At 48.8% G+C, this 25,385-nt stretch overlaps 7 protein-coding genes and 2 pseudogenes across 7 annotated transcripts; all 9 read right to left on the bottom strand.

The window, feature by feature from the left end:
• Nucleotides 1–1,590: 1,590 nt before the first annotated feature.
• On the bottom strand, nucleotides 1,591–2,083 carry LOC148640640 (histone H3). Its single transcript, XM_088620065.1, has one exon. It carries the CDS (start codon nucleotides 2,064–2,066, stop codon nucleotides 1,656–1,658), a length of 411 nt encoding a protein of 136 aa, XP_088476191.1. The 5' UTR covers nucleotides 2,067–2,083; the 3' UTR covers nucleotides 1,591–1,655.
• Nucleotides 2,084–2,762: 679 nt separating this feature from the next.
• On the bottom strand, nucleotides 2,763–3,381 carry LOC148640639 (histone H2A). The gene has a single exon (XM_088620071.1). The coding sequence runs from the start codon at nucleotides 3,204–3,206 to the stop codon at nucleotides 2,820–2,822; it is 387 nt and encodes a 128-aa protein (XP_088476197.1). The 5' UTR covers nucleotides 3,207–3,381; the 3' UTR covers nucleotides 2,763–2,819.
• A 645-nt stretch (nucleotides 3,382–4,026) lies between these two features.
• On the bottom strand, nucleotides 4,027–4,996 carry LOC148640638 (histone H1 pseudogene; annotated as a pseudogene).
• A 1,801-nt stretch (nucleotides 4,997–6,797) lies between these two features.
• LOC148640637 (histone H2B 1/2-like) lies at nucleotides 6,798–9,846 on the bottom strand. Its single transcript, XM_088620086.1, has 3 exons — nucleotides 9,435–9,846; nucleotides 8,353–8,519; nucleotides 6,798–7,205 (listed from the first exon to the last, which is right to left on the bottom strand). The coding sequence occupies exons 1-3, from the start codon at nucleotides 9,803–9,805 to the stop codon at nucleotides 7,087–7,089; spliced, it is 657 nt and encodes a 218-aa protein (XP_088476212.1). The 5' UTR covers nucleotides 9,806–9,846; the 3' UTR covers nucleotides 6,798–7,086.
• Nucleotides 9,847–12,374: 2,528 nt separating this feature from the next.
• On the bottom strand, nucleotides 12,375–12,867 carry LOC148640636 (histone H3). The gene has a single exon (XM_088620064.1). The coding sequence runs from the start codon at nucleotides 12,848–12,850 to the stop codon at nucleotides 12,440–12,442; it is 411 nt and encodes a 136-aa protein (XP_088476190.1). The 5' UTR covers nucleotides 12,851–12,867; the 3' UTR covers nucleotides 12,375–12,439.
• A 679-nt stretch (nucleotides 12,868–13,546) lies between these two features.
• LOC148640635 (histone H2A) lies at nucleotides 13,547–14,169 on the bottom strand. Its single transcript, XM_088620077.1, has one exon. The coding sequence runs from the start codon at nucleotides 13,988–13,990 to the stop codon at nucleotides 13,604–13,606; it is 387 nt and encodes a 128-aa protein (XP_088476203.1). The 5' UTR covers nucleotides 13,991–14,169; the 3' UTR covers nucleotides 13,547–13,603.
• Nucleotides 14,170–14,812: 643 nt separating this feature from the next.
• On the bottom strand, nucleotides 14,813–15,776 carry LOC148640634 (histone H1 pseudogene; annotated as a pseudogene).
• Nucleotides 15,777–16,171: 395 nt separating this feature from the next.
• On the bottom strand, nucleotides 16,172–18,827 carry LOC148640633 (histone H2B 1/2-like). Its single transcript, XM_088619754.1, has one exon. The coding sequence runs from the start codon at nucleotides 18,272–18,274 to the stop codon at nucleotides 17,900–17,902; it is 375 nt and encodes a 124-aa protein (XP_088475880.1). The 5' UTR covers nucleotides 18,275–18,827; the 3' UTR covers nucleotides 16,172–17,899.
• A 2,250-nt stretch (nucleotides 18,828–21,077) lies between these two features.
• On the bottom strand, nucleotides 21,078–24,813 carry emg1 (EMG1 N1-specific pseudouridine methyltransferase). The gene is made up of 5 exons (XM_088619753.1): nucleotides 24,620–24,813; nucleotides 23,342–23,443; nucleotides 22,365–22,506; nucleotides 22,072–22,283; nucleotides 21,078–21,669 (listed from the first exon to the last, which is right to left on the bottom strand). Exons 1-5 carry the CDS (start codon nucleotides 24,767–24,769, stop codon nucleotides 21,556–21,558), a joined length of 720 nt encoding a protein of 239 aa, XP_088475879.1. The 5' UTR covers nucleotides 24,770–24,813; the 3' UTR covers nucleotides 21,078–21,555.
• Between the last annotated feature and the right edge of the window lie 572 nt (nucleotides 24,814–25,385).

The following is a 25,385-nucleotide window of genomic DNA, read 5'->3' as shown; positions in this document are numbered from 1 at the left end:
GACTAGCTTTTGGCGAATGAAGTGGATTTCAAGCCAAGCTGAGCCGCTTCCTGTCGGGGAGGAGAGGGTTAGAAACGGCCCGATGTGATAACGGCTCTTTCTTAAAAGCCATGAAGCATGCGTGAAAAATAAAAATATTAAGGAAGTGAGCTTCATTCTTTACTCATGACCTAATTAGAATTAGTAGTAATGAGAATAAGAACTGCCACTCCATCAAAACGCTTTCAGCAATAAATTATTTCATTAGCAACCAGATCCACACTAATGTAACGATTGAAAACTCTGCATCTCAATTTAGGAATCATCACAGCAATCGCAAAATGTTGCTTGCTTGCTTTAAAAAAAAAACACATTCTAAAGTGATGGTTTAGATTTCAGCTCTATTTTGATAATGTGGGTGGCTCTTAAAAGAGCCTTTGGGTTTATACGTCGGGGTCCGGCAGTGAAGCTCCGCTCCTGTTTAGCCGCCGAAGCCGTACAGGGTGCGGCCCTGGCGCTTCAGCGCGTACACCACGTCCATGGCGGTGACGGTCTTCCTCTTGGCGTGCTCGGTGTAGGTGACGGCGTCGCGGATGACGTTCTCCAGGAACACCTTCAGCACCCCGCGGGTCTCCTCGTAGATCAGCCCGGAGATCCGCTTCACTCCCCCACGGCGAGCCAGGCGGCGGATGGCGGGCTTGGTGATTCCCTGGATGTTGTCGCGGAGAACCTTGCGGTGACGCTTAGCGCCTCCTTTCCCGAGTCCCTTTCCGCCTTTGCCTCTTCCAGACATCTTCAAGTTATCAGTTAGTGATACAACACACACTGCTGGGCTGCAGCCGCGGCGCTTCTCTTTTCAAGCCTGAGAGCGGACCTGCTTGAGACAGGAGGCGCGCTGACACACGAGCCCGCCTCCTCTCCGACTGCAGCAGCAGCCCAGACTGCACAGGAACCCCTTCCCTGCCGGAGAGCTCTCCACCACAGCAGCGCTGCAGAGGACAGACCTCGAGTATTCAATGTTTACAGCGGTGCTGTAATATTCTCGTGTAGATTTAGACCAATCTAATTCCGCGCTCAACACAAAAACACAGAATTCGGAATGGAAAATGTAGTGTACTACTGTGTATCAGGGTCATGAGCAACTGACAAAAAGCATTCATCGTTGTAGCAGTACATATTTCGTTCTCCACCCGTTTTGTATCATTGAATAAACAATCCAGCTGTTAAAAAGACCAAAATGTTTTATTTAAGGACGTCTTTTAAAACGCTTATAAAGAAATGTTCCACCTAAAGTAACTGTATAAACGTTCTTAAATCATGTCATTGCATTGTAGTGGAAGGGAGGGGTTTGAATGCCAGTCGTTCTTGTATCATTAAAATAGTCTCATGCATTTAAACACTTTCAAGTATGGATATGAACGCTGAAAAATAGATGTAGAGCAAAAGGGGAGACGTAAGTCGCTGGTTTACTGCAGCAGTGTAGTCGTGCAGGGGGGCTTTTACACGAGGGGGCAGAAAACCGCTTCTCGGTCGGGATTTCACCTATCAGCTAACCAAACGAGAATTGTGCCTCGTACAGACTATAATGGAATAATGTAACCCTCTCGAGTGTTGTGGTGGCTCTTAAAAGAGCCTTTGTGTTCAAGGGAAAAGATGCTGCAGCAGGCGGTCCGTGTCTAAGCGCGCTCCCCGCGGATGCGGCGGGCCAGCTGGATGTCTTTGGGCATGATGGTCACCCTCTTGGCGTGGATGGCGCACAGGTTGGTGTCCTCGAAGAGCCCCACCAGGTAAGCCTCGCTGGCCTCCTGCAGAGCCATGACGGCGGAGCTCTGGAAGCGCAGGTCGGTCTTGAAGTCCTGGGCGATCTCTCTCACCAGGCGCTGGAAGGGCAGCTTGCGGATCAGCAGCTCGGTGGACTTCTGGTAGCGGCGGATCTCCCGCAGAGCCACGGTGCCGGGCCTGTAGCGGTGGGGCTTCTTCACGCCGCCGGTGGCGGGGGCGCTCTTGCGGGCAGCCTTGGTGGCCAGCTGCTTCCTGGGCGCCTTGCCGCCGGTGGACTTGCGAGCGGTCTGCTTGGTTCTCGCCATCTTCCTCGCTGCTCTTCACAATCAACAGTGTAGTGAGAATCACTTCCCGCACTCGGGTTTATATGCGCAGACAGCCCCGTCCTGATTGGTTAAAAGGGGCACAGGGGGGAGGAGGGTGTAACTCTGATTGGACGGTTTGAAACCGAGCGCGCAGCTCCTCCACTCCTCGCGGGTTTAACGGCTCCAGGTCTCTCGGTTTAATAAGAGACACAGAAAGATCGATTTTCCTTGATTTATCAACTAAAAGCAAGTTCAGGCGTTTTTATACCTCGCTACCTATAAAGTGGCAAAGGTTTTGATTACTGTTTTAGCTATAATATAGGACAAGAATAGTGACATAGTATAATACTACTATAATAATGTTAACTAATATAATTTCTAGTGTAAAAAGTGTGACTCGGGAAGAGAGCGTTGTGCTGAGGGACAAGACCACTTGAAAGACTAATATCATAATAATTGTATGAATTCAATTACAAGTACAATAAGGAATCCAGATACCTCTTTGGTTTGCAATTAAAAGGTTAAAAACGAAGCGAATATAGAAATGTTATGAACTGTATTGCGAGCGCAACAAATCGCTCTTCCATACAGCAGATTCTGGACCACGCTGCTTCACCACTGAAATATGTTAGTAAAACCGTGTAAACGCTGAAGTTACACAAGTCAACAGAAATCGCTCTTTTCAAGAGGCTGTGGGTGGCTCTTAAAAGAGCCTTTGTGTTCGGGGTCAGTCGGAGGTCTCTGCCGGGCTGTTTACTTGCTCTTGGCCGGCTTCTCGGTCTTCTTGGGCAGCAGCACCGCCTGGATGTTGGGCAGCACGCCGCCCTGCGCGATGGTCACGCCGCCCAGCAGCTTGTTCAGCTCCTCGTCGTTGCGGACGGCCAGCTGCAGGTGCCGGGGGATGATGCGGGTCTTCTTGTTGTCCCGGGCGGCGTTGCCAGCCAGCTCCAGGATCTCGGCGGTCAGGTACTCCAGCACCGCGGCCAGATACACCGGGGCTCCGGCGCCGACCCGCTCGGCATAGTTTCCCTTGCGCAGCAGCCGGTGGACACGGCCCACAGGGAACTGCAGTCCGGCCCTGGAAGAGCGAGTCTTGGCCTTGGCTCTGGCCTTACCGCCGGTCTTTCCTCTGCCGCTCATCTTGTACTGTCAAGCTTGTCTGAAGAAAACTGCTAACAATGATCACAACTTGTCTGCCGCCCCGCTTTTGAAGAGTCGCGGCTGAACGTGATTGGATGGACGGGAACAAGCTCTCCACCCAATCAGAGATCAGTGCTGCCAAGCAGCGCTCTCGGTCTCCACCAATCAACAGGCAGGAGGGAAATTCGGACTCTGAACACAGAGCGCGGCTCTGCTGCCGAGGCCGAGTGAGAAAATATGTGTTTTTCAGTTTCAACCGTATTAGCATTATTCTCATACACAGGTATATGGAATAGCGAAATGCGATTTAGCTAGCTCTCAGACGGTAAGTGGTAAAAAAACAACAATACAGTTGCATAAGAAAAGACAGAGACACAACAGGCCATGTGCAGAACAGGCGATTAGCAAAACTGCAACAGATAATGTGCAAAACACTTTGCTTAAACGGTCATTTTCATGCTTAAAAACGTATATTTTAGTGAATTTCACCACCGTCTGACTCTCAGTAACCACGCTACCTTGAGTGGAATTAAGCTCAACTCCCATAAGAATCTGGATCACCCGCCTGCGAGGGCTCGATATTGAAAAGTCACCATTGTCGCTATTAGAGTGACACATCTGTCACGTTACGTCTTTTCACATGTCCGCTATAGCTGCGAGACTAGCAGTCACGAATTGCAAGTCACACACTAATGAAAACCCCCGTGCAATGTAACAATGTAACATTTCGCCTCAACTAAATTCATTAAATGAAAAGGAGATGCAAGGAGTCACAACGCTGTTCAATGGAGATCTGGACGTTTATTTAACAAAAAGGCCTTTTTAATTCTACACCTCCTCTGCGCACCCACTCTCTACAATAGTATTTAGAATATTTACATTTGTACATTTTACCCAGCATCGCATTTCAGTATCATTAATAAAAACTACAACTCAATCCCCCCCATTGTGTAAAATAATTATTTCTCCCCCCCTATCGAGCGAACCGGCGCTTTCAAGCGGTGAAAAGGGAAAGTCTGCGCTCTCTCTCGGAAGGGCTGGTGGCTCTTAGAAGAGCCTTTGGGTTTGTAGGAAATTAACTCGAGGGTCGATCGCTCACTTCTTCTTGGGAGCCGCTTTCTTAGCTTTGGCCGTCTTGGGTTTGGCCACCTTGGGCTTCGCTGCCTTGGCTTTCTTCGGGCTCTTCGCCTTCTTAGGCGCCGCTGGCTTCTTGGCCTTCTTGGGGCTCTTGGTCGCCTTCTTGGCCGCTGCGGGCTTCGCGGCTTTCTTGGGCGACTTCTTGGCGGCCGCTGGCTTCTTGGTCGCCGCCTTCTTGGGCGACTTCTTGGCGGCCGCTGGCTTCTTAGCCGCTGCGGGTTTCTTGGCCGCCGGCTTCTTGGCTTTGGCGGCGGCGGCGGCGGCTTTCTTCACGGGCTTGGGCTTGGTCTCCGCCTGCTTCTTGTTGAGCTTGAAGGAGCCCGAGGCGCCGGTGCCCTTGGTCTGCACCAGAGTGCCCTTGGTCACCAGGCTCTTGATGGCCAGCTTGACGCGGGAGTTGTTCTTCTCCACGTCGTAGCCGCCGGCCGCCAGGGACTTCTTCAGGGCGGCCAGGGACACGCCGCTCCGCTCCTTGGAGGCGGACACGGCCTGCAGGATGAGCTCTCCCACGCTGGGGCCCGCTTTCTTGGGCTTGGCGGCGCTCTTCTTCTTGGGCGCCTTGGCCGGCGCGGCGGCGGGGGCCGGAGCGACTTCTTCTGCCATCGCTGCGTCTCTGTCTGCTGTCGGACTGTCTGCGGCTCCGCGCGCAGGGCGGAACTTCAAGGCCGCATGAGAACCGTGGAGACTCAACCGCTGCTGCTGCTGCAGCTCCGCTCCGCACAGCCCGCTCGCACTTGTGTTTTCTCCCCGCACAAAACTGCCCCGTAATCCTCACAGATACACCGAATCGATTATCAAATACATGAGGTACGGAGAAAACCCCCTGCTCTTTAATATGCAGTTGAGTTACAGATTTTTCTGTACGATCATTTTGACAGAATTGCCCAGAGTCCAACAACAGCGCACACGAAAGGCGGTGTTCAACCGGCACTTCGTCGTCTATTTCTAAAATAAATGTACGTAAAACGTCAGTAAAGAGAAAAACAAGGTGTAAATAATACAGTCGAGACCGACGGTCATGTAACACAATAAGAATGAATTCTGAAATATTTAAAACGGATGATTTATTTTGCTCTATGTTCAGTGTCATTAACACACTCCCGGACTCGCTGTTTCTAAGAAGGAGACGGACAAGTTTTGTCAAACTAGCCAGTTTTATCCCTGTGAAATTCGGAGTATTTCGAGTTTTTCCAGCGATACGCTTTTACAAAATGCTGTACAAGCGTATTCTATGGTTTTGATTATCTCAAATTTTCCAAATCAGTTATTTCAATGGCGATTCTTCAACGGGGCTTTAGTAAAGACGGCGACTCTCTACCGTCAATACCAACATTCCTGAAGCTCTTTCTAAACCTGTTACTTCGGATTGCAGTTCCTCCAGATCCTTCAGCATCGTCCCAGCTTCTCGGGAGGAGACAGTTAGCAGAAAGCCCGTGATATTGCTGTTCGTACAAGACGGGCAGAAAAAAAGAATTTCAAAATGCTTAGTTTTATTTTCTTTCATCTGGCTGGTGTGAACGCCCGTCCATTCCCCAGACGTTTAAATTAAGAAGTTTGTCTCTGGGGCTCACGGTAGGGCTAATACCAATTCAACAGGAACAGGGCTCTAGGCTGGAGACATGCAGACTCCATACAGAAGGATTCTTCTAGTCGGAATTAAAATCAAGACCTGCAAGGCAGCAGTTTTAGACGCTTTATTTTGAAACCTATCTTGATAATATTTGTCAAATAGAAGACCTACACTAATACTGAATTATCCAAACGGTGTAGAAACACCCGGAGTTCTTGTATTTAGTTAATTGTCAGTTCCGCCGTGTGTGTGTGGGGGGGTATTCTCATTAATTCTTCACTCTTGCTACAGATTAATTTTGTTCTAGACCATTAGTCATAAAACACCTAACTGCTGCTGTGTGAATTCCCTTTTATAGAACAGCAATCGCTCCTTGGCAAAGAAACAGTCTAAATACACCAAACAAGTGTTGTAGTTTTTTAAACAGGAGACACTTCTTTACCCAAAGAGCTGTGGGAGAATGGAGCAAGTTGTCCAACCATGTTGATCCCCTCGCTACTCTCTACAGACAACAGGGTGAGATCTGGGTCCATTCAAAATAAGAATAAGGTGAATGAATGTAGTTCAGCACTGTATGACAGCCCTCAGATCCCTTTTCTTAAAGCCCTCAGGTCAGTAGGAGTAGGAGTAGGAGTAGGTGGCAGTAGGAGTGTCTGAGCTCTGGATCAGAAGGGGAGCAGCGCTGAGAGAGCTGTGGCCTCAATCCCTCTGCCAGTGGGGAGAGGAGCCCCTGGAGAGCTGAACCTCCTGGAGGACAGGAGCAGAAGAGACCAGCTCCTGTCCTCCCTTAGCCCCTGGGAGAGGAGGAACTAAGCAGGGCCAGAAACTCAAGGGCTGTGGTTTCTCACACAGGGAAGTTTCTGTATCATTATTACAATAAAAGCTTTATTGAATTCAATTCAATGCAATTTATTTTGATATAACGCCTTTTACAACAAGGTTGCCCCAAGGCGCTGAACAAAGCAAATGACCATACAGGTTGTGAATACAGAACAGGAAAGACCAGAAGACAACGGAGGAGAGGAACCAAAAACTCCTCAGTAAGGAGAAAAAACCCTCTAGGGGTCCAAGGTCAACTGTCTGCCCAACCCCTTTGGGCATGCTAACATTTTATAATTAAAAAAAGGAATAAATGAATAAGTGTATCAGTCCATCCATCATGTCTTCTGTATGTCAGTACTCCATGCAGATCTCTGTAGACCAGAAAAATCCTCCTAAACGATAGCTGTATCCACGATGTCCCTCTTGGATCCATAGCAGTGATGCAGCATCCAACTCAAATGGTGCCCAGCCTGGACATGTGGGGAGGAGAATAGGATAGTTTGGTCAGAACAGATGTAGCTACCTGGTGGGCCAACACAGAGACACACAGGAGGGACAACAGTGCAGAGGGAAACATTGTGCTTTCAATGCCTGTACTGTATCCCTCAACTCTTCTGAGACCAACTACAGCACAGAATTCACAAATGGGCACACCTCCTCTCACTCTTCCCCAAACTGTTCTAAAACAAAATACAGCACACAGAAAAAATCACAACTGGACTTTCAATCCCTGAGCCTATCTCCAAACACATCGTAGACAAACTACAGCTCAGGAATCACAGCTGAACTCTCACCCCCAATTCACCCTACCCAGACTCGTCGCAGACAAAATACAAATCAAGGTCAGAAACACATCACAGCTGGAATCTCACCTCTCTCAACCTGTCCATACTCTACTGAGAAAACTACCACACATATATCACAGCTGGTCTCTCACACCCTCCCCAGACTCTTCTGAGAAAATATACAGAAAAGAAAACCATAACTAGAATCTAACTCCTTTCACCCTACCCGAACTCTTCTTAGAAAATCTACAGCACAGAAATCACAAGTACAGATGTGTTGATCAGCTTTTCAGCTACAGCTAGCGGTCACATAAGATGTAGTACATTAAAACAAAAAATACTATACATTTTATATGACTGGAGGTTTAGAATATTTCTTGATGGTTTGGATATTATTAAATCCGTGCTTTTTAGAATCTCCGTACCGTTCTGACGGGGAATTATTTGTTTTAAGGAATATAGAAATGTATAAAAATAGAATAGTTTCGGACTAAAATCTCATCTTTCCAGGTTTTACGAGCCCCCAGGACGTGAGAGCAGGGAAAGACGCACAACTTCTTAGCAGCAAAACATTCACATGTGTCTGTGAGAAAACAGTTAAGTCGATATAATATCGATTTAATAACACTGCTCCTTTCTCAAATATCGGAATTGCATTTCGAGTTCGTCTCTTCCTCTGCACCATTTCTACAGTTTTTAAAACCAGCAAGGCGCACAGTAAATTAAATTAGCAAATTAAATTCACTCCTTTATCCTGCGTTCCGTTTACTATTTATTAATGACCCGACACTAAAACAGCAATCAAACAGCACGAAGAAATCATTTAACTCACCAGAGATCCACAGTTGAAATCGTTCATTTTTGTGGACTGCGGTTCTTATGTTAAAGACTTTCGCCTTGTTTTCCAGACAAGCGTGTCCTGATCTTCTCTCTCCTGCTCCCTCTGCTGGACAGTCGTGGTCTCTGCACCCAGGAGCTCTGCCCTGGTTCAGCTGTAACCTTACAAACAGGGAGATACTTTTCTCGGTCCTCTAACTGTTTCTCTGTCAAAGCAACTGCTCTTTCTCACAAGAAGAATTTGAGTATTTAATTCTATCAATGGAAAAATATTTAAATGCTTTGCAGACCCTTCACACCATAGGGTCAGTTGGACATATTTATGTTATTCATCTCGGTTTTCTATAGTAAAGACTCGTATTATAGTAATCCCGAAATTCCACAGAAAACGTCAATATCCTGCATTTTCAAAACGTACTCCATCTCAAGATAAACAGCAATTGAAAAATCAGAGCCATGTTTCGCTTCAAAAAGATCTGAAATGATTGTTTCAGGTCCGTCATGGGGCTATTGTGGAAGTTCGCCCGATTTAGACTGCCTAAAAACATGCAACCATATAATAACAGGATTTAGACGCAGTTGTACATTTCTAATCGTTAAAAGACAAACTAAAAATAAAAAGGAGAAAACATGCAAGCGGACCTGGTTGAGACACGATCCCTCCTCTTCTCCGACTCGCGCAGCAGCAGAAACATTAACCTCTTCCCTGCCGGAGAGCCGAGAGGCACGAACAGTACTGCTGTTCACGTTATTTGACGTGAAATCCCTATTAATTAGCCATAAATGATACTTCCCGAAAATGCATATTCGGATTAAACCAACAATACGCCCTTCAGACAGCTTGCAATATCGAACGCAATATGAATCTGCATAAAATACACACGTGAAATGTAGACAGAGCCTGTTCTGTCCAAAACGTTTAATAACCGCAGCTCAAACGCCCTACGGTATTTCGGATAAAGCACTAACATGCACAAACACACAAAAAGAGGTCATGACTGCTCCTTCTCGACTCTGTGGGTGGCTCTTAAAAGAGCCTTTGGGTTCGCTGATCCGGGACGGGCGGGCCGGGTTTACTTGGAGCTGGTGTACTTGGTGACGGCCTTGGTGCCCTCGGACACGGCGTGCTTGGCCAGCTCTCCGGGCAGCAGCAGGCGCACGGCGGTCTGGATCTCCCGGGAGGTGATGGTGGAGCGCTTGTTGTAGTGCGCCAGGCGGGAGGCCTCGCCGGCGATGCGCTCGAAGATGTCGCTGACGAACGAGTTCATGATGCCCATGGCCTTCGACGAGATGCCGGTGTCCGGGTGCACCTGCTTCAGCACCTTGTACACGTAGATGGCGTAGCTCTCCTTCCTGGTCTTTCTGCGCTTCTTGCCGCCCTTCCCGGCCGTCTTGGTCACGGCTTTCTTGGAGCCCTTCTTGGGAGCGGATTTCGCTGGTTCAGGCATCTTCACAAACTGCACTCTGTGAAAACAGGCATGAGAGTTCTAGACTCACAGCCCCCTATTTATAGCGCCCGCATGCAAATCAGCTCAGCTCAGCTCAGAAGGCGGCTCATTGGTCAGCTAGAGAGCTGCTCTCCTATTGGCTGCGCTCTGCGCCAATGAAATTCAAACGGGTGAGCGCCTGAGCCGCTCGCTCTGACTCCAGGCGCCTCTCTCTCCCCTCCGCCCGCGCACAGGGGAGCAGAGGACCGTGTGATCCGTTTAGCACAACCACTCTCATTCCATGTATATCTCCTACTCTAGAAAACAATGTGCTCGGTGTAAACTGCGATTTGTGCAAACTTGGAGTCAAAATAACTCTTGGTGATATTCTAGGCAATTTTAAAATCAGTTCTGAACTAACAGCATCCTATCGCAGCACTTTTGAGCAAATTAGTCTGAGCACAAGAAAACATCACACTAAACCTTTCTACAAAATGAACGTAAGCAGAAGGGCTCTTTGCAAATGGCTTTCAAGCGCTTCGGGCGTCTTTGTCTCGACCTCCCGCCGAGTCTGAGCGAACAAAGAGCTGAGCAGCTTCCTGTCGGGGCGGGGAGGGTTAGAAACTGCCCGATATCACAAGCTCTTTCTTAAAAAGACAAACCCAGCATGAAGAATAAAAAAAAACATTTAGAAGCTGAACCCTATTCTGTCCCATTATCTAATAGCAATTTACTACTACGTGCAGATTTTCTGAAATCCGACTCTCATTACGCTTATGTCTCCTACCCTAGAAAACAATGTGCTCGGCGTAAACCGTGCGATTTGTGCAAACTTGGAGTCAAAAGCACAGTTTTGGTGATATTCTAGACAACTTTAAAAGCACTTTGGAACAACCAACAGCATTTTATCGCCACACTTTTGAGCTTCAGCATTGGTTTCAAATTAGTCTGAGCAGAATAAAACTAAACACTAAACCTTTCTACAAAATAGCATGTAGGAGACTAGCTTTTGGCGAATGAAGTGGATTTCAAGCCAAGCTGAGCCGCTTCCTGTCGGGGAGGAGAGGGTTAGAAACGGCCCGATGTGATAACGGCTCTTTCTTAAAAGCCATGAAGCATGCGTGAAAAATAAAAATATTAAGGAAGTGAGCTTCATTCTTTACTCATGACCTAATTAGAATTAGTAGTAATGAGAATAAGAACTGCCACTCCATCAAAACGCTTTCAGCAATAAATTATTTCATTAGCAACCAGATCCACACTAATGTAACGATTGAAAACTCTGCATCTCAATTTAGGAATCATCACAGCAATCGCAAAATGTTGCTTGCTTGCTTTAAAAAAAAAACACATTCTAAAGTGATGGTTTAGATTTCAGCTCTATTTTGATAATGTGGGTGGCTCTTAAAAGAGCCTTTGGGTTTATACGTCGGGGTCCGGCAGTGAAGCTCCGCTCCTGTTTAGCCGCCGAAGCCGTACAGGGTGCGGCCCTGGCGCTTCAGCGCGTACACCACGTCCATGGCGGTGACGGTCTTCCTCTTGGCGTGCTCGGTGTAGGTGACGGCGTCGCGGATGACGTTCTCCAGGAACACCTTCAGCACCCCGCGGGTCTCCTCGTAGATCAGCCCGGAGATCCGCTTCACTCCCCCACGGCGAGCCAGGCGGCGGATGGCGGGCTTGGTGATTCCCTGGATGTTGTCGCGGAGAACCTTGCGGTGACGCTTAGCGCCTCCTTTCCCGAGTCCCTTTCCGCCTTTGCCTCTTCCAGACATCTTCAAGTTATCAGTTAGTGATACAACACACACTGCTGGGCTGCAGCCGCGGCGCTTCTCTTTTCAAGCCTGAGAGCGGACCTGCTTGAGACAGGAGGCGCGCTGACACACGAGCCCGCCTCCTCTCCGACTGCAGCACCAGCCCAGACTGCACAGGAACCTCTTCCCTGCCGGAGAGCTCTCCACCACAGCAGCACCGGAGAGGACAGACCTCGAGTATTCAATGTTTATAGCGGTGCTGTAATATTCTCGTGTAGATTTAGACCAATCTAATTCCGCGCTCAACACAAAAACACAGAATTCGGAATGGAAAATGTAGTGTACTACTGTGTATCAGGGTCATGAGCAACTGACAAAAAGCATTCATCGTTGTAGCAGTACATATTTCGTTCTCCACCCGTTTTGTATCATTGAATAAACAATCCAGCTGTTAAAAAGACCAAAATGTTTTATTTAAGGACGTCTTTTAAAACGCTTATAAAGAAATGTTCCACCTAAAGTAACTGTATAAACGTTCTTAAATCATGTCATTGCATTGTAGTGGAAGGGAGGGGTTTGAATGCCAGTCGTTCTTGTATCATTAAAATAGTCTCATGCATTTAAACACTTTCAAGTATGGATATGAACGCTGAAAAATAGATGTAGAGCAAAAGGGGAGACGTAAGTCGCTGGTTTACTGCAGCAGTGTAGTCGTGCAGGGGGGCTTTTACACGAGGGGGCAGAAAACCGCTTCTCGGTCGGGATTTCACCTATCAGCTAACCAAACGAGAATTGTGCCTCGTACAGACTATAATGGAATAATGTAACCCTCTCGAGTGTTGTGGTGGCTCTTAAAAGAGCCTTTGTGTTCAAGGGAAAAGATGCTGCAGCAGGCGGTCCGTGTCTAAGCGCGCTCCCCGCGGATGCGGCGGGCCAGCTGGATGTCTTTGGGCATGATGGTCACCCTCTTGGCGTGGATGGCGCACAGGTTGGTGTCCTCGAAGAGCCCCACCAGGTAAGCCTCGCTGGCCTCCTGCAGAGCCATGACGGCGGAGCTCTGGAAGCGCAGGTCGGTCTTGAAGTCCTGGGCGATCTCTCTCACCAGGCGCTGGAAGGGCAGCTTGCGGATCAGCAGCTCGGTGGACTTCTGGTAGCGGCGGATCTCCCGCAGAGCCACGGTGCCGGGCCTGTAGCGGTGGGGCTTCTTCACGCCGCCGGTGGCGGGGGCGCTCTTGCGGGCAGCCTTGGTGGCCAGCTGCTTCCTGGGCGCCTTGCCGCCGGTGGACTTGCGAGCGGTCTGCTTGGTTCTCGCCATCTTCCTCGCTGCTCTTCACAATCAACAGTGTAGTGAGAATCACTTCCCGCACTCGGGTTTATATGCGCAGACAGCCCCGTCCTGATTGGTTAAAAGGGGCACAGGGGGGAGGAGGGTGTAACTCTGATTGGACGGTTTGAAACCGAGCGCGCAGCTCCTCCACTCCTCGCGGGTTTAACGGCTCCAGGTCTCTCGGTTTAATAAGAGACACAGAAAGATCGATTTTCCTTGATTTATCAACTAAAAGCAAGTTCAGGCGTTTTTATACCTCGCTACCTATAAAGTGGCAAAGGTTTTGATTACTGTTTTAGCTATAATATAGGACAAGAATAGTGACATAGTATAATACTACTATAATAATGTTAACTAATATAATTTCTAGTGTAAAAAGTGTGACTCGGGAAGAGAGCGTTGTGCTGAGGGACAAGACCACTTGAAAGACTAATATCATAATAATTGTATGAATTCAATTACAAGTACAATAAGGAATCCAGATACCTCTTTGGTTTGCAATTAAAAGGTTAAAAACGAAGCGAATATAGAAATGTTATGAACTGTATTGCGAGCGCAACAAATCGCTCTTCCATACAGCAGATTCTGGACCACGCTGCTTCACCACTGAAATATGTTAGTAAAACCGTGTAAACGCTGAAGTTACACAAGTCAACAGAAATCGCTCTTTTCAAGAGGCTGTGGGTGGCTCTTAAAAGAGCCTTTGTGTTCGGGGTCAGTCGGAGGTCTCTGCCGGGCTGTTTACTTGCTCTTGGCCGGCTTCTCGGTCTTCTTGGGCAGCAGCACCGCCTGGATGTTGGGCAGCACGCCGCCCTGCGCGATGGTCACGCCGCCCAGCAGCTTGTTCAGCTCCTCGTCGTTGCGGACGGCCAGCTGCAGGTGCCGGGGGATGATGCGGGTCTTCTTGTTGTCCCGGGCGGCGTTGCCAGCCAGCTCCAGGATCTCGGCGGTCAGGTACTCCAGCACCGCGGCCAGATACACCGGGGCTCCGGCGCCGACCCGCTCGGCATAGTTTCCCTTGCGCAGCAGCCGGTGGACACGGCCCACAGGGAACTGCAGTCCGGCCCTGGAAGAGCGAGTCTTGGCCTTGGCTCTGGCCTTACCGCCGGTCTTTCCTCTGCCGCTCATCTTGTACTGTCAAGCTTGTCTGAAGAAAACTGCTAACAATGATCACAACTTGTCTGCCGCCCCGCTTTTGAAGAGTCGCGGCTGAACGTGATTGGATGGACGGGAACAAGCTCTCCACCCAATCAGAGATCAGTGCTGCCAAGCAGCGCTCTCGGTCTCCACCAATCAACAGGCAGGAGGGAAATTCGGACTCTGAACACAGAGCGCGGCTCTGCTGCCGAGGCCGAGTGAGAAAATATGTGTTTTTCAGTTTCAACCGTATTAGCATTATTCTCATACACAGGTATATGGAATAGCGAAATGCGATTTAGCTAGCTCTCAGACGGTAAGTGGTAAAAAAACAACAATACAGTTGCATAAGAAAAGACAGAGACACAACAGGCCATGTGCAGAACAGGCGATTAGCAAAACTGCAACAGATAATGTGCAAAACACTTTGCTTAAACGGTCATTTTCATGCTTAAAAACGTATATTTTAGTGAATTTCACCACCGTCTGACTCTCAGTAACCACGCTACCTTGAGTGGAATTAAGCTCAACTCCCATAAGAATCTGGATCACCCGCCTGCGAGGGCTCGATATTGAAAAGTCACCATTGTCGCTATTAGAGTGACACATCTGTCACGTTACGTCTTTTCACATGTCCGCTATAGCTGCGAGACTAGCAGTCACGAATTGCAAGTCACACACTAATGAAAACCCCCGTGCAATGTAACAATGTAACATTTCGCCTCAACTAAATTCATTAAATGAAAAGGAGATGCAAGGAGTCACAACGCTGTTCAATGGAGATCTGGACGTTTATTTAACAAAAAGGCCTTTTTAATTCTACACCTCCTCTGCGCACCCACTCTCTACAATAGTATTTAGAATATTTACATTTGTACATTTTACCCAGCATCGCATTTCAGTATCATTAATAAAAACTACAACTCAATCCCCCCCATTGTGTAAAATAATTATTTCTCCCCCCCTATCGAGCGAACCGGCGCTTTCAAGCGGTGAAAAGGGAAAGTCTGCGCTCTCTCTCGGAAGGGCTGGTGGCTCTTAGAAGAGCCTTTGGGTTTGTAGGAAATTAACTCGAGGGTCGATCGCTCACTTCTTCTTGGGAGCCGCTTTCTTAGCTTTGGCCGTCTTGGGTTTGGCCACCTTGGGCTTCGCTGCCTTGGCTTTCTTCGGGCTCTTCGCCTTCTTAGGCGCCGCTGGCTTCTTGGCCTTCTTGGGGCTCTTGGTCGCCTTCTTGGCCGCTGCGGGCTTCGCGGCTTTCTTGGGCGACTTCTTGGCGGCCGCTGGCTTCTTGGTCGCCGCCTTCTTGGGCGACTTCTTGGCGGCCGCTGGCTTCTTAGCCGCTGCGGGTTTCTTGGCCGCCGGCTTCTTGGCTTTGGCGGCGGCGGCGGCTTTCTTCACGGGCTTGGGCTTGGTCTCCGCCTGCTTCTTGTTGAGCTTGAAGGAGCCCGAGGCGCCGGTGCCCTTGGTCTGCACCAGAGTGCCCTTGGTCACCAGGCTCTTGATGGCCAGCTTGACGCGGGAGTTGTTCTTCTCCACGTCGTAGCCGCCGGCCGCCAGGGACTTCTTCAGGGCGGCCAGGGACACGCCGCTCCGCTCCTTGGAGGCGGACACGGCCTGCAGGATGAGCTCTCCCACGCTGGGGCCCGCTTTCTTGGGCTTGGCGGCGCTCTTCTTCTTGGGCGCCTTGGCCGGCGCGGCGGCGGGGGCCGGAGCGACTTCTTCTGCCATCGCTGCGTCTCTGTCTGCTGTCGGACTGTCTGCGGCTCCGCGCGCAGGGCGGAACTTCAAGGCCGCATGAGAACCGTGGAGACTCAACCGCTGCTGCTGCTGCAGCTCCGCTCCGCACAGCCCGCTCGCACTTGTGTTTTCTCCCCGCACAAAACTGCCCCGTAATCCTCACAGATACACCGAATCGATTATCAAATACATGAGGTACGGAGAAAACCCCCTGCTCTTTAATATGCAGTTAAGTTACAGATTTTTCTGTACGATCATTTTGACAGAATTGCCCAGAGTCCAACAACAGCGCACACGAAAGGCGGTGTTCAACCGGCACTTCGTCGTCTATTTCTAAAATAAATGTACGTAAAACGTCAGTAAAGAGAAAAACAAGGTGTAAATAATACAGTCGAGACCGACGGTCATGTAACACAATAAGAATGAATTCTGAAATATTTAAAACGGATGATTTATTTTGCTCTATGTTCAGTGTCATTAACACACTCCCGGACTCGCTGTTTCTAAGAAGGAGACGGACAAGTTTTGTCAAACTAGCCAGTTTTATCCCTGTGAAATTCGGAGTATTTCGAGTTTTTCCAGCGATACGCTTTTACAAAATGCTGTACAAGCGTATTCTATGGTTTTGATTATCTCAAATTTTCCAAATCAGTTATTTCAATGGCGATTCTTCAACGGGGCTTTAGTAAAGACGGCGACTCTCTACCGTCAATACCAACATTCCTGAAGCTCTTTCTAAACCTGTTACTTCGGATTGCAGTTCCTCCAGATCCTTCAGCATCGTCCCAGCTTCTCGGGAGGAGACAGTTAGCAGAAAGCCCGTGATATTACTGTTCGTACAAGACGGGCAGAAAAAAATTTTTCAAAATGCTTAGCTTTATTTTCTTTCATCTGGCTGGTGTGAACGCCCGTCCATTCCCCAGACATTTAAATTAAGAAGTTTGTCTCTGGGGCTCACGGTAGGGCTAATACCAATTCAACAGGAACAGGGCTCTAGGCTGGAGACATGCAGACTCCATACAGAAGGATTCTTCTAGTCGGAATTAAAATCAAGACCTGCAAGGCAGCAGTTTTAGACGCTTTATTTTGAAACCTATCTTGATAATATTCGTCAAATAGAAGACCTACACTAATACTGAATTATCCACACAGTGTAGAAACACCCGGAGTTCTTGTATTTAGTTAATTGTCAGTTCCGCCATGTGTGTGTGTGGGGGGGGGGGGGTATTCTCATTAATTCTTCACTCTTGCTACAGATTAATTTTGAGGAGGAGAGCAGAGTGATGAAGCCAGTTCAGAGGATTATTAGGAGGCCATGATGGGTAAAGGCCAGGGGGAAATTTGGCCAGGACGCCAGGGGAACACCGCTACTCTTTTCAAGAAACACCCTGGGATTTTTAATGACAACAGAGAGTCAGGACCTATAATGGGGTATTAGGAACCACATAGACCACAGTGTGAGTCCCCTTACTGGTCCCACTAACACCTCTTCCAGCAACAGCCTTAGTATTTCCCAGCTGTCTCCCATCCAGGTACTGACCAGGCTCACACCTGCTGGGCTTCAGTGGGGTTGCCAGGGTGATAAGGCTGCTGACTACAACTCTTAACTACCTAACCATTAAGCACAGGCATGCAAGTACAGCTGCAGGACAGGTCAATAACCTCTGCTTTGTTTACGAATAAAAACGATTATTTCTCTCCTTCTCCCCCTACTGGACAGCCGTGGTCTCTGCTCCCTGAGCCCCGTCCTGGTTCAGCTGTAGCCTTACAGACAGATCTTATATACTATCACTTACCTCATCTTACAGATATGCTGGGATGCTGCAGATATTTAAATATTTATATATACAATAAATAAGCAGTAACAAACTAAAATCAGACACATAAAACCTCATTTAGGTTGCTTTTTTTCTTCTTCACAGAACACGTGAATTTTCGTGCGTTCTTTATAGTAATATTTAACTCTCAGTAGAAAACCACATTTTAACTTCCAAGTTGTACACCATTTAAAATGCCTCAGCACATCCATGATTAAAAAAAGATTTACAGTATAATAATAAAGATCTTTAGTCATAATGATCATAGTATCTGCTCCTTCTCGACTCTGTGGGTGGCTCTTAAAAGAGCCTTTGGGTTCGCTGATCCGGGACGGGCGGGCCGGGTTTACTTGGAGCTGGTGTACTTGGTGACGGCCTTGGTGCCCTCGGACACGGCGTGCTTGGCCAGCTCTCCGGGCAGCAGCAGGCGCACGGCGGTCTGGATCTCCCGGGAGGTGATGGTGGAGCGCTTGTTGTAGTGCGCCAGGCGGGAGGCCTCGCCGGCGATGCGCTCGAAGATGTCGCTGACGAACGAGTTCATGATGCCCATGGCCTTCGACGAGATGCCGGTGTCCGGGTGCACCTGCTTCAGCACCTTGTACACGTAGATGGCGTAGCTCTCCTTCCTGGTCTTTCTGCGCTTCTTGCCGCCCTTGGCGGCCGTCTTGGTCACGGCTTTCTTAGAGCCCTTCTTGGGAGCGGATTTCGCAGGTTCAGGCATGTCTCCTCTCTAGTTTGCTTTAATGTGCTTCCCCCTTCTTTGACAGACGCTTTTATACTAGTGGTATGCAAATAAATCACTGGCAAAGCAGAGCTGCTCTCATTGGTTATTCTGGCTCTTTTGCGAGTTTTCAGCTTCTATTGGCTGCCCGTCTGGGCCAATGAGAAGCTCCGCTGAATCTTGGCGTTTGTACCGTAGTCAAGCCGGTCCCAGCCGGTTCCAACCAGTTTTGAGAACAAAGACCTCGTGGCAATCAGGGAAGCAGAAATATGTATATCTACGTGTAATGAATGCATCTATCTCGATCTCTATCGTCATTTCTAAAAATCAAAGGTTTTACTTACATCGACAACACGAAATTAACTCTTGCTGTATTGTTAGATGCAATTTAACCCATAACCACCCCCGTCTTCTCCCACTGCATTTTCCATTTACAATTTGGCGCCGGAGATTTTGGATAATAAAATTGCGCAAATGTCTTAATCGGAACTCTTTGCTCTGTGAAAATGGTGAAAACCTACCATGCATTTCCTCCGAATGAACTAGTTAATAGACACGTATACAGCGAGCGACGAGGAAGCGGTCTGTAAAGACAGGGAGATACAACATGATTCAAAATAAAATGCCTTTCTTGTATGAACGCACGAAAATACCAATCCTGCAAAATTGAGTCGGAGCTTATTTCTGCGGGTATCTTACATAAATACGTAAAAATGCAACCTTTTTAATTCCTAATACAATTCCCAAATCACACGGCTCAGTACATAACAGGTACACACAACGGGAATCGATCACTCCTTGAAACGAAAGATTGGGTGGCTCTTAAAAGAGCCTTTGGGTTTATACGTCGGGGTCCGGTCCGGCAGTGAAGCTCCGCTCCTGTTTAGCCGCCGAAGCCGTACAGGGTGCGGCCCTGGCGCTTCAGCGCGTACACCACGTCCATGGCGGTGACGGTCTTCCTCTTGGCGTGCTCGGTGTAGGTGACGGCGTCGCGGATGACGTTCTCCAGGAACACCTTCAGCACCCCGCGGGTCTCCTCGTAGATCAGCCCGGAGATCCGCTTCACTCCCCCACGGCGAGCCAGGCGGCGGATGGCGGGCTTGGTGATTCCCTGGATGTTGTCGCGGAGAACCTTGCGGTGACGCTTAGCGCCTCCTTTCCCGAGTCCCTTTCCGCCCTTGCCTCTTCCAGACATCTTCTCTTTAATTCAGATACAGAATAACTGCTCTCCGGCTTCGCCGTGCCCGAACTATATTCCCTGCAGGCGGACCTTGTTGAAACCAGAGTTCTGGTCACCTCCCACGCGCTTGTGCAGATACGTCGCACGTTAACCTCTTCACTGCCGCAAGCGTTCCATAGAAGCGGCATCTGTGCTTTGACCGCATTTAAAGCGACTTTCAGCTTAATAGCTAACAGAGAATAAACTACGATTCGAATTTATTTATTCCGAAACCAACGGGGAGCTCATGAGAGAAACAAATGCTGCATGGGATCACATTGGAATGAGAGTGTTAGCGTGCTGTGCGCATATCTTTATTTTCTTCCTGACGTCACAGTTGTTTTATGTCTTTATCTGGCCATCTAGTGGCCATAATAGTAAACCAAGAGTTTGGGCTAATCGGTTGAATTTCTCGTAACGTAGAACTGACTTCGTGCGAGCGGGCTGGCTTCCCCCGCCCCCGCCGCCACCGACTTGTTCTTCCGGGTCGTTTGATGTAGTTTCACATTGCAAGAAACGGAAAAAACGTTTTTTTTATAATTAACCTGTTTGTAATACTGGGTCGATATGATGTCCACAAAGCATAATGGTCTAATGGTACTCCCAAGGAGCATGTGAAGGTTTATTCCCTGCTGAAGAGAGAAGAAAAACACGTTTCAGCTGTGGAGCTCCCTTCTTTAATGCTTGTAAGGAGGCTTAAACTCCATCACTATCACTTAAACCCCATTAAAAACTTGAAACGTAAGACAAAAAAAACAATCATTGTTGTTCTTTTCTCCTTTGTATTGGTTGATGTCCAATAAAAAAAAAAGGAAAAAAGACTGATCTCACGTGCCAGTCCATCACAGGAATTGAACCAGGGCTGCAACATGCCATCCCCACTAAATAAGTGCATCACAAAATTAAAAATGGCAAAATACTTCCCACAAGGAGGTATAAACAGGGCAGAGTACAAGTGGGCCTGATACACATTTTCAAAACCCTCAAAGGCACAGTCATCGCCCTGGACTTCAGAAAAAACAGTTTAACACGAACCAGGGGACAGAAGTGGCAATGACAGCAAACTGGAGTCAGAACCGAGGACAGGAGGTGTCTCGACACCGAGAGGTGTGGGAGAGTGGAACGAGCTCCCCAGCCATGTTGTTAAAGCTGATCCTCTGGCTTCTTGCAAGAGACTTCTGGAGGAGATCTTCCGAGCAGGACAGGAGGCCCTACTCTACACAAAGGGCTGTGGGAGAGTGGAGCAAGCTGCCCAGCCGTGTTGTTCAAGATGATCCCCCGGCGTCTTTCAGGAAACAAGTGGATGAAATCCACTTTGCTACTGACTACCAAATGGGCCAGATGGCTTCTTCTCATTTTTAACTGCTCTTCTGTTGCAATGACATGGATATGAATATAAGTTTGAAAGCTCCCATTCTCTGAATGCATTAGTTCTCGGCAGCTAAGTGAACACCCTAAAAAAAAAAACACTTCAGCTTAAAAGCAAGGGAATCTGCTATGATCGTTCCTGCCTCCCCAAAATTCAAATATTTAAAATACTATATGCTCCATGACAGCCCTTTCAAAACACACAGACTCCTCAGATACAGAATACAGATTTATTGTAAGAAAACAGCATTTCATGTACTACAAAACACAGGTTTGTACACTGGTCAAATTATTTTGAAAAGAGAATGGGGTAAACAATCAACCGATATTGCTGGAAGACGGATAAAAACCTGAAGGTCATGGGGACTGTCAAACAGTCCAATCAGAATGAGGATGAGGGTGAGGGGATTATAGTTACCGGGCAGAATACCGACGCAAAGAATGCTGATTGGCTGCCAACATCTCTCCGTGTCAAACAGGTCACTCTCAGAGCTGACAGAGCACAGCGAGTGAGGGACAGTGAAAAGGGACTGGGCCAGTACCTCCTCGCTGTATTCCCACAGTGTCCCATGAGACAGCTCGGCGTCCCTCAAACTAGGCTGTGAGGAAAAATAACCCTACGGCACCAGTCCTGGCAGCTGACTGGTCGAAGCCGTCCTCTCCAGTCCAATCCCGTCCAAGAGGAGGTCGCAGGTCAGACCACACCCCACACCTCCTCGAAGGCGGTGCAGATCTTGGCGCAGGTGAGAGCAGCGGACAGCGGGTAGTTGCTGATCGAAACGGTCTTCTCCGTGTAATCGACATTGATCTGGAAGACAAGGGGAGGGAAGACGGCGATCAACGCCCCATCGCCGCCGCCGCCGATCGCCGTCAACAGGATAATCGCCCCCCGCCTAAACCCTCTCCGCAGAACGCCTGAAACAGAAGCGCTCCTGATCCAAGATGGAAGAATCTCAGACTCTCTGGGTGACACCCATCCATTTTGTACTCAACTCTGTCCGAATTCAGGGTCCTGGGGGAGCCGGAGCCTATCCTGGGGGAGCAAAGGGCGCAAGGCAGGCTACACCCTGGGCAGGACGCTAGACACGCGCTCACACCAGGGCCAGTTTCCCCAGAATCCCATTAGCCCGCCGGTGGAGGAACACGTTGACTCCCAGCCCTGGTGCTTCCTAAGCGACCCCAGACGTCCACCCCACCCCCCCTCACTCACCGCTCCGTGTGCGAAGGCGCCGATGACCAACGCCGCGGGGCCCTCGGCCGGGACGAGGGCGCGGGGGGACAGGGCCGTCCCCTGGGCGGAGAAGGAGGTGCCAATCCGGGGGCAGCCGGGCGGCAGGTGGTCGGACACGGGGTTCCTGATGAGCCGCAGGAGCTTCTGGGGGCCGTCGGCCGCCCGGACGCTGAGCTTGTGCAGCAGCTGGACTGCGAGGGAGGAGGGCAGGCGGGGTGAGCGGCCGGGGACGCGGACGGGGAGGACGAGAGAGGGCGGGGGAGGGGACTTACCCATGAGCCCGCAGAAGCGGTCAAAGGTGCGAGGGATGCGGGTCTGGGGGTTGATCTCGATCAGGGCATTCTTCTCCGTGTGGACAAAAACCTGGAGGAGGCCTGCTCGATTCAGAGGACTGTCCATCAACATCAATAGAGACTGCCGGGGACAGAGAGAGAGCTGTGTCAGTGTGTCCACAGGGACTAGAAGAGTCCAGAGCCCTGTGACTGGGCTGTGTCAGTGTGTCCACAGGGACTAGAAGAGTCTAGAGCCCTGTGACTGGGCTGTGTCAGCGTGTCCACAGGGACTAGAAGAGTCCAGAGCCCTGTGACTGGGCTGTCAGTGTGTCCACAGGGACTAGAAGAGTCTAGAGCCCTGTGACTGGGCTGTGTCAGTGTCCACAGGGACTAGAAGAGTCTAGAGCCCTGTGACTGGGCTGTGTCAGTGTCCACAGGGACTAGAAGAGTCTAGAGCCCTGTGACTGGGCTGTCAGTGTGTCCACAGGGACTAGAAGAGTCTAGAGCCCTGTGACTGGGCTGTGTCAGTGTCCACAGGGACTAGAAGAGTCTAGAGCCCTGTGACTGGGCTGTGTCAGTGTGTCCACAGGGACTAGAAGAGTCTAGAGCCCTGTGACTGGGCTGTGTCAGTGTCCACAGGGACTAGAAGAGTCTAGAGCCCTGTGACTGGGCTGTCAGTGTGTCCACAGGGACTGGAAGAGTCTAGAGCCCTGTGACTGGGCTGTGTCAGTGTGTCCACAGGGACTAGAAGAGTCTAGAGCCCTGTGACTGGGCTGTGTCAGCGTGGTTGATTACTGTAATGCTCTACTGGCTGGGGTATCTAAATCCACATGGAACAAACTCCAGTATATCCAGAATTCAGCAGCCAGAATCCCGCCCAGGGCCAGTGCAAGTGATCGCATTACTCCTGTCCTGGAGTCCCAGCACTGGCTTCCCGTCAGTGTATTATTATTAGATGACAAGAGTGGGTGCAGTACCTGGTGCGTGATGTCTGGCCTCACCCGTCCCGGTTCCCTTCCGCTCTTGATGATCATGCTCTTGTGTTTGTCGCAGTTCAGCAGCTCGAACGTCTTCCCCACCTGTGAGGAGACACCGAGCGGTGGAGTTTGCACACGCAGCAGGGCAGAGTGCCTGGCGAGTGGGGGGGAAAAGGCAAGAGAGGGCTGTGCCCAGCGTCGGCCCCGACCCGCTGGGGTCCGGCACAGGCCGGCGGCTCTTCATGGACCTCAGGGAACGTATTCCAGGAATGACAGCGATTGTGGGCCTCAAGGAGGCAGCAGTGAGAGTGGATAGAAAAGGGCTACATCTGAGCAGAAAAACACCAGCACTTTCAAATGTCGCTTCTCCAGACCAGGGCCGCGGTGACTGGGAGCCCATCAAGAGAGCACTGGGGACCATGCAGCATAGAACCACACAGGCCAGTATAATACTATCACACAGACTGTATAACACCATAACACTGCACACAATACAGTCAACCACACTGCAGGCCAGTACAATACAGTCCAGTAACACACAAACAGACTGTATAACACCATAACACTGCACACAATACAGTCAACCACACTGCAGGCCAGTACAATACAGTCCAGTATCACACAAACAGACTGTATAACACCATAACACTGCACACAATACAGTCAACCACACTGCAGGCCAGTACAATACAGTCCAGTATCACACAAACAGACTGTATAACACCATAACACTGTGCACAATACAGTCAACCACAATGCAGGCCAGTACAATACAGTCCAGTATCACACAAACAGACTGTATAACACCACAACACTGTACACAATACAGTCCAGGCCAGCAAAATACAGTGAGGCGCTCAGTGAAAAGACAGTTTCTTAGCCTAATGTAATATGAAACAATAAAATGCATAACAACATAATTAAATACGCCAGTCCACAACACAGTATAACACAATACGTTCCATAACACTACAGTACTATTCGATGTAAAGTCAGCATGACACGGTATTTATTATTTAGGACAGTTTTAAATATGATACAGTCCAAAAGCATTGTGCTCTAAAGTATTGTAACAGACAAGCACGCTTCAAAACTGACATACAGAGCACTACATTATCGAAATATTGGACCATTAATAGTATACAACTTGTCCTATACATTTAGAAAAAAAGATGTAATTACAAAAAAAATAAAATACACACAGAACTCCGAAAACCTACAAAAGGGTGTACGTGTTTTATATAGGTATCATAGTGGTTTTTTAAAAGACGACAGTACCTTAACTGTTTCCAGAGTCGCTCCTTCCAGGATTACCACTAACCGCTTTTCAGTCATCCTATCATGCAGAGTCCGAAGATGTTTGGCCGGTTTCGGGTCATATTCGTCAATATCATCCGAACCACGTTTCAGCCCGCCGCGCGCCGCCATCTTCCTCCTGCAAGAAACACACAGACGACAGACGCGCCTCGAGTCGCATGAGTTTTACGTCACTTTGCCCAAAGTGAGGCAGCTCCTGTTTCGGGCGGAAAACCTAAAGCAGAAACGATGTCGATTGGGTTATTAACATGTCATTTTCTCAGTTGCCCCGCCTCTTCTTATCCCTATGCAAATTTTCTACTGTGACCTCTTTTCTATCATTTCGCAATAATGATTTGGCTCATTTAGGGTAGTTAAAAATATTTGTGCTCTAAGATTGTACATAGAAGTACTTGTGTTGCTTATTATAAGTTAAGTTGTGTATATAACTACTATTCATAAGTTTGTCATGTCATGTAGCCTTAATAAGTTAAGACCGAAAAAAGTTATACACATAGCACTAGTTGAGAGACGGACTGTCTACTCCTCAGGCTGGGACAGGAGATCACACACTGTATTATTATTATTATTATTATTATTATTATTATTATTATTATTATTATTATTATTGAGAGACAGACTCAGTCTCTGTTCCTCAGGCTGTGACAGTAGATCAGACACTGGGCTACAGCTTTATTGAGTTTCTTCCCCTAGTAGGATACTGTATGTAGCTGTTCTAAATCTGGCA

This window comes from Lepisosteus platostomus, chromosome 25 (assembly GCF_059453375.1).
Source record: "Lepisosteus platostomus isolate fLepPlt1 chromosome 25, fLepPlt1.hap1, whole genome shotgun sequence".
NCBI classification, from domain to species: Eukaryota; Metazoa; Chordata; class Actinopteri; order Semionotiformes; family Lepisosteidae; genus Lepisosteus; species Lepisosteus platostomus.
Note: the sequence above shows the minus strand (reverse complement) of the source record. Positions and strands in the feature narration are given on the sequence as shown.